The sequence below is a fragment of the Melospiza georgiana genome, chromosome 31 (genome assembly GCF_028018845.1).
Source record: "Melospiza georgiana isolate bMelGeo1 chromosome 31, bMelGeo1.pri, whole genome shotgun sequence".
NCBI lineage: Eukaryota > Metazoa > Chordata > Aves > Passeriformes > Passerellidae > Melospiza > Melospiza georgiana.
In genome coordinates this window covers 2,104,056-2,117,456 of record NC_080460.1, presented here as the reverse complement: position 1 = coordinate 2,117,456, position 13,401 = coordinate 2,104,056, and the positions used below count along the sequence as shown (strand labels likewise).

Here is a 13,401-nt window from a genome sequence, read left to right as displayed (position 1 = left end):
AACTCGGCTCGGCGAGGCCTCTTTCAGCAGTAATTTATATTTAACTTTTTCCATATGCAGGGCCTGTCGCCTCGGTGTCATTTCCGGGAAGGCCAGGGGGGCCGGGGGGCGCTCGGCGTGTCTTGGCCCGCTGGAGCAGCCCAGCTGCTGGCACGGCTCGAGAAATCCACCCGCCAGAGCCAGTGCTCATTAATCATCTGAACTACTAAACTGCCAGCTCCTTTCAAGATCTTTCAAGAAGTGTTTTCACCCAAAATAGAGTTGAAAACGCGCCGGGCCCTACTTTCAGAGTCTCATCCATCTGGCCATTATGGGGAGTGTCAGGCGGCTCTGACAGACAAGGCTGCTCTGTTCGAGGGGCCCTGGCCCCACAGCCTGTCATATCACGGGGCTGATGGCATCTGACAGCTCCATTTGTACCTCCCCCGGAGATGAAAGCGCCACTGCTGGTGGCAGGAGAAGGGCAGGGCCAGAGGGATGAGCAGGGGCAGCATCCCTGGCACAGCGCACAGAGATCAGTCCCCCCAAGCCCATTACTGCCCTGGGGCTTGTGGCCATCTGGGGTGTGATTAAAGGTGAGGGGCAGTGCCCACTGCCCACCCCTGGTTGTGGTGCTGAGCTCTCTCTGTGCCCTGCTGGAGCTGCCAGCCCTGCCCTGGACTCACCTGCAGTGCGTGGGTGCTGTGCCCACTGCCCACCCCCTGGTTGTGGTGTTGAGGCTCTCTCTGTGCCCTGAAATGGAGGCACGGAGCACCCTGGAGCTGCCAGCCCTGCCCTGGTCCCCATCACCTGCAGTGGGTGGGTGCTGTGCAAACCCCAGTGCTCAGAGCCAGTCCCCAAACCCAGCAGGACAGTCCCAATGCCCTGAGGGCTTCCCCCATGGCCAGGAGGGCTCAGGATCTGCCCCAAACCAGGACATCCCAAAATCATGAGAGCTGCTGGATCCTGGTGCTCCCCTTGTGAGGAACCCCTCGAGCTGCCCCAGTGCTGCAGGATTTCTGTGCCAGCACAGCAACTGGGAAAAGCTTGGGAATTACTGAGGAGCAGCAGCAAAGGGGACAGAGCACATCCCTGCAGCCAGAGGAGCAGGCACCCAGCCAGCCCCATCCGTGCCAGCTGTTCCCAAAACAAACCCCAAGCAGAGTCCCAGAGACTGTGGGAAGCAAGGAAAGGCTTTAGGCTCCATTTCCATTCTGCCCAGAACTGGGCTCTCCTCACCTCTGAGGGGCACTGTCCTTCTCCAGCCTGTTGGATGTTACTGGGATTGTGCAGGGGATGGGAACAAAACCGAACCCCACAAAGGCAACGCTGCTCCAGCAGAAACCAGGAGTCCCTTTGGTAGGAGCTGTGGCCAGAGGAGCAGAGCCTGGACGCCATCCTGGGTGATGAGCAGCCCCATCCTTCTCATCCAGCCCCATCCTTCTCATCCAGACAGGAAAACAGCAACTATTTTGGGTGCAGAGAAGACGGTGAGAGCTCAGCAAGAAAGATCTTTAACAGTCCCCATTTCTGTCCTGTCCTCTCTCAGAGTCCTCCAGGAGCTGCTCATGGGGTGGCACCAGCACCTGAGGCTCTCACTGCTCCCCATCTTCTTTGATGCAGCAGCATCTCCCTCTCCCAGGGATGTAACCTGGAGATGCAGGGGTGCTGTGGTGGGCACCTTTGCAGCTGTGGGGGACACAAAAAAGGCCATTTTGGTTCTCTTCTCCACTGAGGTGTCTGCAGGAAGGGTCTGTCAGAAGCCACCAGACGCCCAGGATGCTGCATCCTTCATCTCCTTCCCAATTTTGCCAGGTCAGGAGGGGTGATCCATGAATTTTGGGACCACAAGGTGTTAAAGAGGTCACGTTGCACCATGCACAGTGTCAGGTGTCCTGTCCAGCTCTGCTCAGCCTGTTGGGGCCAGTGTTCCACCATCACCTTTGGCAAAGGCTGTGGGTCACATCCTCCTGTCCTGTCTCCCTGCACTACGCTGGAAGGTGGGATGAAGTCATGGCAAAGCTACTGCTGGAGGTTTCCATGAACAGCTTCAGAAAACACAGGGGTCTGTGTAAATCATCTGTGTAAATCTGTGTTATTGGGACTCGAGCTCCAGGACCCTGCTCTGTGCACAGAGCTGTCAGCTGAGCACCCTCCCCTGCTCTCCAGGGAGCTTCAGCTGAAGTGTTGGTGTGTGAGGATCAGCACTCCTCAGTTTGTCACCACAATAAACACAGGGTGACTGTGACCCAGCATCGCTGCCACACTCCTGTGTCAGGAAACAGCCGTGGTCCCAGGGCTTTGTCACCTGCCAGGGCCCTGTGCTGGACTGTCACACTGCACAAGAGGGAAACCATGGCTGTGGTCACACTGGGGACCTCCCGTGGGTCACTGGTGACCAGCCAAGGCCGGGTGTCCTGGTGTGGTGAGGAACACGTCAGTGCATCCTTGTCAAAGCTGGAATCAGAGCTGCTGGAGGGTTTGCAGCACACACCAATCCATGGCCAGGGCAGAGGCAGCAGCAGATCTTCAGCTGTTATCCAGAGCCAGAGGAAAGTCCACTCCAACTTGTGGCATTCCTGGCCACTGCAGTGCCCTGGGTGCTTGCCCACACTCTTCTGGCTTTGGCACCTCGAGGTCTTTGTCCTTCTCCACTCACCTCATCCAGCCTCTTGTCACTTGTGCTGTCCCACTGCTTGGAGTGGCTGGAGGTGGCCCCACAGCAGGGCAGTGTGGGGCTCTGGTGGGCACACACAGCTCCACACCGTGGTGCTGCCCGGCTGCTCTGTGTCACCGCTGTGTCACCACTCAGCTGCTCCTCCTGCAGGGTTCCAGCTCCCAGCCTGGCACAGGACCTCCACTGCCACCTCCAAGCATGGCTCTGTCCCTCCAGGTCTGCTCTCAGCTCATCCAGCACCAAGTGTGCCCCAAAGCAAACCCTGACGCCAGGCTGGGCACGGGGATGCTGGCGAGGAGACAGGAGGTGCCCGTGCCACTCTGGCTTGGAGGACAAACAGAGCCCATGTTCTCCGTGGCTTCCACCAGTGCTCACGTGGAAAGAAAAGCTGCTTTATGCAGCTGAGGAACTTCTCATCCACCCACCATGGCTCTGCATCCCGACCTGACCCCTGGGCAGGCTCCAGCCCTCGAGGACGCCGCGCTCCGCTCCGCGCTCTGAAACGCCTTGTACGTCTGCGGGCAGCCACCTCTGCATCACCTAAAAGACATCGGGGATTTTTGTGCAGGAGAGGAAAGGAAAAACAACAAGAAAAAAATAGGGCCTGGCTCTTTCATTCACGTATTTATTGGGCGGACGGCGTGGCTGTGGTCAGCTGGGCTTCGGCCTTCACAGACGGGGATATTTATAAGGCACGCGGAGCGGCTCGGCGTGTGCGTCCAAGTCATTCCTTCCCCGGCACAGGGGATAATGTTGCCTTTGTTCAGCTGCCTCGGGCACAGCAGAGCGTGCCGTGCTGCTCGGCCGGGCCCCTCGCCGTGCCCCGGCGCAGCCCCGCTCCTTCCACACACACCGCGGCCCCGGCAACTGCCACCATAAATCAATAGGAAAGGAGAGGCTGCCAGTTAGACTAAACAAGTGCATTTGCAAGGATTGCTAACCCTCATTAATCACTCTGACAGTCCTAAAAAACACATTTCCCCTTTAATGACTGTATTTGGATAATCAGAGCTTTTTCCTCGCGAGTGATGGTGGGCGCGACTTCGGCGGCACCGGGGTCAGCGGCGAGTCAAGCGCTGCAGGTCCCCGGCAGCTCGGGGTGACACGGAGAAGGTGCTGCTGTGCCACGGGGAAAAGAGCCACCAGCACAGCCCCAAAACTGCTGTCCCCACGTCCGACACCCACCGGTGTCCTCCCAGCCCCAGCTGGATTTGAGAAGGTCTTTTTGTGTCTCTCCGCGTTCCCTTTAGGTGACTTTTGCCTCCTGGAGAGGTTTGAAACCTGGCACATTTTTCTGTATAAATGATGCAACACATTAATGCACAGCACATTATGAAAATGGTAATTCAAACCCATACAACTCTAAATTAAGCCATACATTATCCGACCCACTCAGCCATATATTTTGCAGAAAGACAGGATTGAATCAAATCAAACTGAAACTGTGGAGTGCAGGTTGTTAGACAGAATGATTAATAAAGTGCATCCCAGTGCTCTTATTATAAAATGAATTCCGCAATAACCTGGGCATACATTACACAGGGAATTATTTAATATATCGGCAACGCGACCGTTCCCCAGCAGCTCAGCCCGAGTGCCGCCGCTATCAGATGATACTCGCGGTGTTTACACGGTCTGGCCCCACTGCTGCAGTCCTTAGGGAGGGGAAAAAAATTCCTCAGGGAACCTCCTGCACAGCAGGACTCATCCAGGCAGCACCCAGCCCTGCCGTGGGTGAAGGGAAGGCGTGTGGGCTCGTTTTGGAGCAGGGACCATCCTGGTGCGAGGAGGTTTGGGGGAAAGAGGGGATGGAGCTTTGCCGTGAGGAGGGATCCCCCAGCAGCTCTGGCAGGATGAGGCTGTGCAGCCTCTCCTTGCTCTGTGCCCTGGCTGCTCCGTGGTTTGGGGTCTGGCACGGCCCCCAAAACCCGGAGTGGCCGTGCCAGGTGCGCTGATTTTGGCACTGGGCTACTGCGCCTTGAGGGTCTGCAGCATCATCCTCCCACCCCGTAGCACGAGGCGCCCAGCCACAGCCAGGGATGGGCACGGTGGGACAAAATTCCAGCGCAGGAACCTGAGACAGGCCCCAGCACGAAGCCACAGCCAGGATTTACGATGGGCACTGGCAGTGCCCGAGTGAGGCCGACACCGAGCGGCATCACTGCGGGGAGCGGGAGCCACATCCAGCGAGAAGCGATGCTCCCGAGGGCCAGGGGGTCTGGGTACCTCCTGTGCCAGCAGAGAGAACACTCTGGGGCTGCTGTGCCCACCGCCCGTGCCACCCTGCTCCACGGCCAGCATCAGCTGCCACAGGGCTCAGCACCCAGCACAGACACCGGAGGGGCTGCACCAGCCTGGGCTGGGCACCCCATTCCTGCTGTGCCCACAGGACAGAGCAAACACCCACAGCAAAGCACCCCCTGTGCCAGCCCCAGCCCTGCAAACACCTCTGTGCAAACCCCAGCTCTCATCCAGCAAACATCCCACCTGGAAGGAGCAACACCACCACGGGCACAACCGGAGCCCAGCCACGTCCGCACATCCCCAAGCCACAGACCCCCAAAATCAGACCCCCAAAATCAGCCTTGGGGAGCTCAGCACGGAGCCAAACTGGTCCCTAGACCACCAAATTTCTCCCACTGCCACAGGAAACCCAAGCTGGGCCCTCCCAGCGGCCGCACGCTCAGGCACAGGGAAATCAAAATCCCTTTGGCAAAAGTAGTCCCTGTTCTCAGCGCGTTATTTTTCAGCTCAAAGGACACAAAGGAATTTAAACGCAGGGCATAAAGCAATATCGAGAAGGCAATTAACAGGGATTAATTGCGTGACTCACTGAAATGCAACAGGAACGAGGCAGACAAAAAAAAATAAGTGATGTGGGGCAATGGGGCATGCAGGGGGAGCTTGAAAAGGGGTCCCAGAGCTGGAGTGGAAGCGCTTTCCTTGGGGCATGGAGCAGGCAGAGCCCCCCAGCACGGTGGGGATGGAGCCAGACCATGTCAGAGCCATCCATCACCCTCCTCCCGCACAAACATCCAACGGCAGCAGGGTGTGGGATCCCCCCGCACCGATATCCAGAACACAACTGCACCCCCAAATCTGCACCCCGGGAGGGGGTGCCCACCCGCGGGCACCGCTCCGATCCCGCCAAACGCCTTCTGGAACCTTCCCTCTCCGCCGCCACGCCTGGGGGACACGAACACGCGGGGATGGGGACACCGGGGACGCGGAGCCAGCAGCGCACCCGGGGCTCCTCCGGTACCGCCGCTAGATGGTGCTGGGACCCCGCCGGACCCCCGGGCAGGGACGAGACGACACCAGAGCGTGGGTTACAACCAAGAGGCGTTTATTAACAAAATCAGACTTACCGGGGCTCGTCCGCCCGCCCGGGGCCGCCGGTCCTGCCGCTCCTCCGGTCCCCCCACCGACACAGCGGGGACACGCGGGGTCCTGCAGCCCCCGGCGGGGCACGGCCTGGGGGTGAGCATCACCCAACCGGTGTAGCCCACCCGGCCCCGGACACAGCGCAAAAAATTAAAAAAAAAAAAAACCAAAAAGAAGGAGTAAAATTGAAAAAAAAAAAATAAACCACAAAAATTTTAAAAGGAAAAAAAAAATTTGAAAACCCCAAAGATTAAAAATAAGGAAAAAAGTCCAAAAAAAAATTACATCTGCAAGTTACAAATGCAGAGAACAGAATCCCAGAGCGATAAACGCAGAGGGGAAGGAGGAAAATGCCTTTTTTTTGTTTTTTTTGCTTTTCCATGTCATGCAAGAATTTCTTGGGGGAAATTAAGAAGGGGAAGGAAAAAAAAATTCAAAAGAAACAGAAGGGGAAAACCAAAGCCCCACACCTGCAAAGTAAAGAAGGGAAATTTTTTTTTTTTTCTTTTTTTCGGGTTAATTTTTTTTTTTTTTGGAACACAGACTTTTTTTTTTTTTTTGCATACCATTGATTCATTGGTGTATAATGCACTTATATTCCCAGCTTTAAGCTAACATACAGTAATAAATACAGAGTCCAAGGAGGGCGCGAGGGGCTGGGGCTGAGCCGGTTACTGATATCCCAAAGCCGAGGCTGACGTGAGTCTTTGGCCGTAGAGAGCGTACGGGGAGTAGTAAGGTCCGGCAGCTGGCAAGGAGGGCACGGGCAGGGCGCCGGCCGTGGGCAAGTGGCTCTTGCCATAGGGGTGGTACCTGTTTAGTCCCAAAGTGTGTGGGCTCCTCAAGGAGAGCGAGGCCGGTAAGGTGTTGGGGCTCCCGGGGGCGGCGGGCGGGAGGTGCAGGTGGCAGGAGGCCGCGGAGCCCAGCCCGGAGGTAGGGTAACCCGCCAAGAGTTTCTCGGCCCCCGGCAGGGCCGTGTGGGTCCGTAGGTGGGTGAGCAGCTCCTCCGAGGTGGCAAACCTCTTGTCGCAGGGTCCGCTGGCAGACACCCAGTTGCATATGTGGGGCAGGGGGTCGTTCTGCAGCATGAAGCCGTAGGTGTACAGGGGGTGGCCGGGCAGGCTGGGGGTGCCGCCGGAGGAGAGCGTGGTGTGCACCGAGTGCAGCGGGTGCGTGGGGTACACCAAGGGGTATCCGCTCTTGAGGCTGCCGGGGTCGTGCACGCAGCTGGAGCAGTTGCTGGAGCCCAGGTGCGAGGCGCTGTGGTAGCTCAGGCAGTACGGGTCCCGGCATAATCCCTGCATGAAGGAGGGCGGCGAGGCCCCGGTGAGCGGGCTGGAGCTGGGCGGTTTGCCCGGCAGCCCCAGCGCCCCCGGCAGCTGGCTGCCCACCAGCCCCGGCTTGGTGGGGTCCAGCCCGGGCACGAACTGGGACGGGTAGCCGGCGTAGGCGCCCACGATGGAGCCGTGGTAGCCGATGCTGGAGGGCGGCAGGGGGAACACGGAGTGGCCCGGCTTGTAGGGCGACACGGGGGCCACATGGCCGGCGGGCGGCAGCGCGGGGGGCTCCGACTTGCGGCCCGAGGGGGGCTCGCCGTGCGCCCCGGCCTCCACCACCCCGCGCCCCAGCGCCCCGCCCGTCCCCTCGGGGCTGGGCTTGCCGCCTTCGGGCTCCTTCTTCTCCTCGGCGCCCTTGGGCTCGGGGTGCTGCGGCGAAGCCCCGCGGGAACCGCCGGGCGAGGAGGCGGCGGCGTGAGGGGGGAACGGCGGGCACGCTGCGCTGGGCACCCGAAAGCCGGCCTTGTCCGCGCCGCCCTCCTTGCGGGGCTCCCCGCCGCCTTTCGAGTAGGGCTTGAAGCTCGACTTGTCCTCGGCGGGCGCGTCCCCGCTGCCCGGCGGCTTCAGCGCGGCGGGCCGGGCCGAGGGCTCCTTGTCGGCGGCGGGCGCGGCGGCCGCCACGGCGTTCAGCTTGGAGGAGGGCGGCGGGTCGGGCTTGCCGATCTGCGAGCAGGTCTGGGCCAGCAGCGCCAGCGGGCTCTTCTTGGCGTCCAGCTGCGGGCGGAGCGGAGCCGGTCAGGGGGGACCCCGACGGCGCCCCCGCACCGGCCTCCCCCCACCGGCGAAAGCCCGGGGCCGGGCCCGGCACCGAGCCAGGGCGCGGGGATGGGGGGGACGGGGCGGGGGGACGCGCCCGGCCGGGGAGAACAGGGACCGGGTGGGGTGAGGGGGAGCGGGGCTGCGGCGGCGGCGGGGGAGGGAAAGAACGGGGTGGGGGGAGCCGGGCAGGGCAGAGCCCGGCCAGGAGAACCGGGAGAACCGGGAGCGGCGGCCGAGAAAAGCCGGGAGAACCAGCAAGAGCCCGGCCCGGAGAACCGAGAGCGCCGGGCTGGGAAAAGCCGGGAGAGCCAGGCTGAGAAGCAGCCGGCCGGGAGAAGCGGGAGCGCCGGCCAGGAATGCCGGGAGCACCGGGAAGAGCCCGGCCGGGAGCACCGGGCTGGGAAGAGCCCGGCCGGGGGGACCGGGAGCGCGGCTCCGGGGCTGCGAGGCGCGGTCGGGGGCGGCGGGCACTGACCTCGATGGGGCTGACGGGCGTGGAGGAGAGCGGCTGGAGGTACTCGGGGTGCAGGAGGTGGCCGCCGTGGGCGCTGAGCATCTTCAGGACGCGGATGGGCAGCCGGCTGGCCTGGCGCAGCGGGTCGGCGGGGGGCGGCCGGGGCGACGGGGCGGCCGCGGCTCCGCGGCTCGGCGGGGTCCTCGGCCGGGGCCCGCCGGGAGCGCCGCTCATTTGGGGCGGGGGAAAGGGGGGGGGTGCCCGGGCTCCGCGGGGCCGGGCCGGGCCGGGCGGGCGGCGGAGCGGCGGCGGCGGCGGCCCCGGCGAGACGAAGCCCTTCCCCGGCCCCACCGACACGTCAAATAGCCCCGATGGCGGCCGCGCTCCGAGGGGGCCGGCGCCGCGCACCAATCCGCGCCCGGCCGGGCCCCCGGGGCGGGGAGAGCCGCCGGTGGGGGGGGGGCGAGCCGCCGCCGCTCCGCCGCCACCGCCCCGCGCCGCCGCGCGGGGGAGAACCGCGGCACCGGCCCGAGCGGCAGAGGCAGCGCTGGCGCGGCTCGGCATGGCACGGCGCGGCATGGCACGGCGCGGTGTGATGCCGCTGGCACGGCTCGGCATGGCACGGCGCGGCATGGCATGGCACTGCTGGCACAGCGTGGCATGGCACAGTACGGCATGGCATGGCACTGCTGGCACGGCGTGGCATGGCACAGCTCGGCACGGCACGGCATGGCACAGCACGGCATGGCATGGCACTGCTGGCACAGTTTACCATGGCATGGCACAGCTCGGAATGGCACAGCACTGCCAGCACAGTGTGGCATGGCATGGCACTGATGGCACAATTTACCATGGCATGGCTTGGATGACATGACATGGCATAGGATGACTCTGCTGGCACAGTTTACCATGGCATGGCATGGCACACCTGGGCATGGCATGGCTTGGATGGCATGGCATGGGATGGCACTGCTGGCACAACTTATCATGGCATGGCATGGCACTGCTGGCACAATTTACCATGGCATGGCATGGCACTGCTGGCACACCTGGGTGTAGCTTGGCTGGAACACCTTAGCAGGGCACTGCTAACACACCTTGGCGTGGCTGACACGCCATGGCACAGCTTGGAGTGGCACAGCTCGGCTCGGCTGGCATGGCATGCCCAGCGTGGCTGATCATGGCATAGCATGGCTCAGCTGGCACACCACAGCATGGCACTGCTGCCATGGCATGGCTTAGATAAGCTCAGCCTGGCACAGCTCCGCACCCAAAGCTGCACCCAGGGGCTGTACCCTGCCACCAGCCAACACCTGTGCCCGTCCTGGTGCCACCCAAGGCCAGGGGCCTGACCTCACAACGGTCTCTCACAAAGTGACAATTCCCTTATGAACCCACAGCTCCTCATTCCCAGTCATTTTCTCCTTTCTTTGGTTTGCTGAGTCTTAAAAATCTTCGGGTGCCAGCGCAGGCTGCTGTATAACTAATTAACCACCAACAATTAACTTCCTATTTCTAGTTACCTTTTCCAGACATCCTTGAATTAATTCCACAAACCCCTGGGGCTTCAGATTTGCAGGGGGGTGAAAAACAGCCGAGCTCAGCCAGAATTTGTCCAGAGGAGCCACGGATAAATCGTGGAGCTCTGTCCAAGTGATGTCCTGCATGTGAGGCGGGGTGAGAGCTCCTTTCCTGGATTTCAGGTGGGAGAATGGGGGCTGGAGGGGAGATGTGCAAAGGGATGGGGGTGTGGATAAAATCCTGGGGGCCAGGATGGGATGAGAATTGAGGAACTGAGCACCTTTGGCCTAAAGAAAGGCGATGTGGGGCCAGGTGCCCATCCAGCCCCACCTCTGCCCTCCAGGGGTTTGTGTTTCAGGTCCCTCCTGCCTACGCAGAAAGGGAGAGGGGGGGAAGGGGGAGAGACAGACACCTCTAATTAATCATATTAACTCCTGACAGATGCTTTATGTTCCAACAATGTTGCTATTATTAAGTTCATGTGCCCACCCCTCTCCGAGCCCGCTGCTCCGGGTTCTGGGAAAAAAGGCTTTGCTGCATTTCCCCAGCGAGTGCTGGCATGGCCCAGCTCAGTCCCGCTCCTCCAACCCCTATCAATCACACCCGGGGTCAGACCTGTCAATTCTCCCTCTTTGTGAGCCTTTTTTCTTCTTTTTTTTTTTTCTTTTTTCCCCTCCCTCCCAAAGCTGACCGCAAGATTGATTCAATCCGGACAGCGGGATGTGAGCGGAGAGGCGCTGCCGCTCAAAGGAGCCATTCAGGGAAGGAGGAAACTGAAAAAAAAAGCCTTTCCTCAAAGTCACTCGGGTTGTTGGCCAACAACAACAACACGGCCCTCACCGAGTAACCCAAGACCAGGTGGGATGAGTGAGTAAGGGCAGCATCGCTGGGGTGAGCGAGGGCAGGAGCAGCGCGGTCCCCAGGGCTGTTTGTCCTTTCCTGCGACGTCCCCGGGGCTGTTTGTCCTTCCCCTGATGCCCAAAGCCTGCTCATGGCACACAGAGAGCATTCTGGATCGGTTTGTGTTTGCTGGAGTCAAGCAAACAGCCCTTCCTTCATCAGAGGGTAGTGATGGATCCACGTCCTGGTGCAAGTTGGATCCTTTGCACCAAAACCCATGAGGGTCCTGTTTTTATTAAGAACAGTAACCAGAGGGGAGAAACTTAAACTTCCCTGTTCCTGTCATACCCCTGGGGCTGTTTGTCCTTTCCTGTGGTGCCCCCGGGGCTGTTTGTCCTTCCCCTGATGCCCAAGGCCTGATCCTGGCACACAGACACCATTCTGGATGAGTTTGTGTTTGCTGGAGTCAAGCAAACAGCCCTTCCTTCATCAGAGGGTAGTGATGGATCCACGTCCTGCTGCAGGTTGGATCCTTTCCCCTAAAGCCCCATGTTTCCATTAAGAACAGTAACCAGAGGGGGGAAAGTTAAATTTCCCTGTTCCACGTCCAATCCTGCTCCATGACAAGCCCCTCTCTGCTCAGAGCTTGCACAAGTTCAAATGAAAGCAGGGAGACCCCTGCCCAAAAAAAATAACACCAGCACCAAAGGAAAAGCAAAATATTTGGAATAGAAGCAAAGCCAAAGGAGCCCAGAAGCCTCGGGGAGCACTTTCACCAATGACTGATGATGTTTTCATCCCCAAGCAGGGCTTGCCCTGGTTTGATTTTGCCAAGGACGAGTTCCCATGCAGAGCCCTAATGAAGCCCAGGGACTCTGATGTCTTCGTGACCTGTGAAGCGAGGCTGGGGAAGGGGGAATTGGGTTTTTGTTGAACTTCAGGATGTTCCAGTAACTCGGGATGGGTCTGAGCAGGGAGTTTTGTGTCCTATCCTGAGTGCCAGGGGGTGCAGAGCAGGCAGGGTGGAGGAGCTGCAGCTTGCACAGAGAATTTGGTGGGATATGATAAGACAAGATATGAATTTAAATCACTGGGCCTCTCCTGTGCTGGGCTTGGGCTCTGGAATAAACCTCTCCTGTCTCATTGCTGCTGGACACAGGTTAAGGGCAGGCAGGATGAGGGGAGCTGGAGGTGTGAGGGGTGTGGGGGCCAGGCTGGGATGGGTCCCACCGAGGTTCCTGTCACTGTGGGGGCAGCTGGGGGTGGCTCCAGCCCCTGCTGCAGGAGGATGTGAGGCACATCCTAAATCCCAGCCTCTCTCTGCCCCTCAGTGCCTTTGTACTCCTGCTGTTCCTCAGGTAAATCCTCCCTTGCTCCCCCCCTAAATCTGCCCCTCAGTGCCTTTGTACTCCTGCTATTCCCCAGGTAAATCCTCCCTAAATCTGAGCCTCTCTCTGCCCCTTTCTACTCCTGCTTTTCCCAGGTAAACCCTCCCTAAATCTGAACCTGTTTCTGCCCCTCAGTGCCTGTTTTACTCCTGCTTTTCCCAGATAAATCCTCACTAAATCTGAGCCTTTTTCTGCCCCTCACTGCCTGTTTTCCTCCTGCTTTTCCCAGGTAAATCCTCCCTAAATCTGAGCCTCTCTCTGCCCCTTTCTACTCCTGCTTTTCCCAGGTAAACCCTCCCTAAATCTGAGCCTCTTTCTGCCCCATTGTACTCCTGCTTTTCCCAGATAAATCCTCCCTAAATCTGAGCCTTTTTCTGCCCCTCAGTGCCTGTTTTCCTCCTGCTTTTCCCAGGTGAATCCTCCCTAAATGTGATCCTTTTTCTGCCCCTCACTGCCTGTTTTCCTCCTGCTTTTCCCAGGTGAATCCTCCCTAAATCTGAGCCTCTCTCTGCCCCTTTCTACTCCTGCTTTTCCCAGGTAAATCCTCCCTAAATCCGAGCCTCTTTCTGCCCCTCACTGCCTGTTTTCCTCCTGCTTTTCCCAGGTAAATCCTCCCTAAATCCGAGCCTCTCTCTGCCCCTTTCTACTCCTGCTTTTCCCAGGTAAATCCCCCTAAAATCTGATCCTTTTTCTGCCCCTCAGTGCCTGTTTTCCTCCTGCTTTTCCCAGGTGAATCCTCCCTAAATCTGAGCCTCTCTCTGCCCCTCACTGCCTGTTTTCCTCCTGCTTTTCCCAGGTAAACCCTCCCTCACCCCCCTGCATCCCCTCCTGCAGCTCCATGGCACCAAATCCTCCCGACTCAGCGCTTTTTTCCCTGCCCTGCTCCATCCCAGCCCCTCCACTCCCCACGCAGCACCAGGCCTCGCTTTTAGCTGCAGAACAAGTGCATAAAAATGATCTTATTTATTACAGGAGACATGTTTTAAAACAACTGACAAAATTGCAAGATGTAAAACGACAAGCAAGTGCTTTTTCTTTTTTAAGCCCGTATAGACTCCTGGC

The 13,401-nt window shown here is 59.4% G+C and overlaps 1 protein-coding gene across 2 annotated transcripts; it reads right to left on the bottom strand.

Moving 5' to 3' along the window:
• Positions 1 to 375: 375 nt before the first annotated feature.
• ZNF703 (zinc finger protein 703) lies at positions 376 to 8,824 on the bottom strand. Of its 2 annotated transcripts, XR_009115820.1 has the most exons (3): positions 8,612 to 8,824; positions 6,025 to 8,091; positions 376 to 3,950 (listed from the first exon to the last, which is right to left on the bottom strand). XR_009115820.1 is itself a non-coding variant. In XM_058042530.1 (2 exons), the coding sequence occupies exons 1-2, from the start codon at positions 8,822 to 8,824 to the stop codon at positions 6,712 to 6,714; spliced, it is 1,593 nt and encodes a 530-aa protein (XP_057898513.1). In that variant the 3' UTR covers positions 5,982 to 6,711. The 2 variants fall into 2 exon arrangements, 1 of the variants encoding a protein (XP_057898513.1); XM_058042530.1 differs by lacking the exon at positions 376 to 3,950 and having other exon boundaries at positions 5,982 to 8,091.
• Positions 8,825 to 13,401: the final 4,577 nt, after the last annotated feature.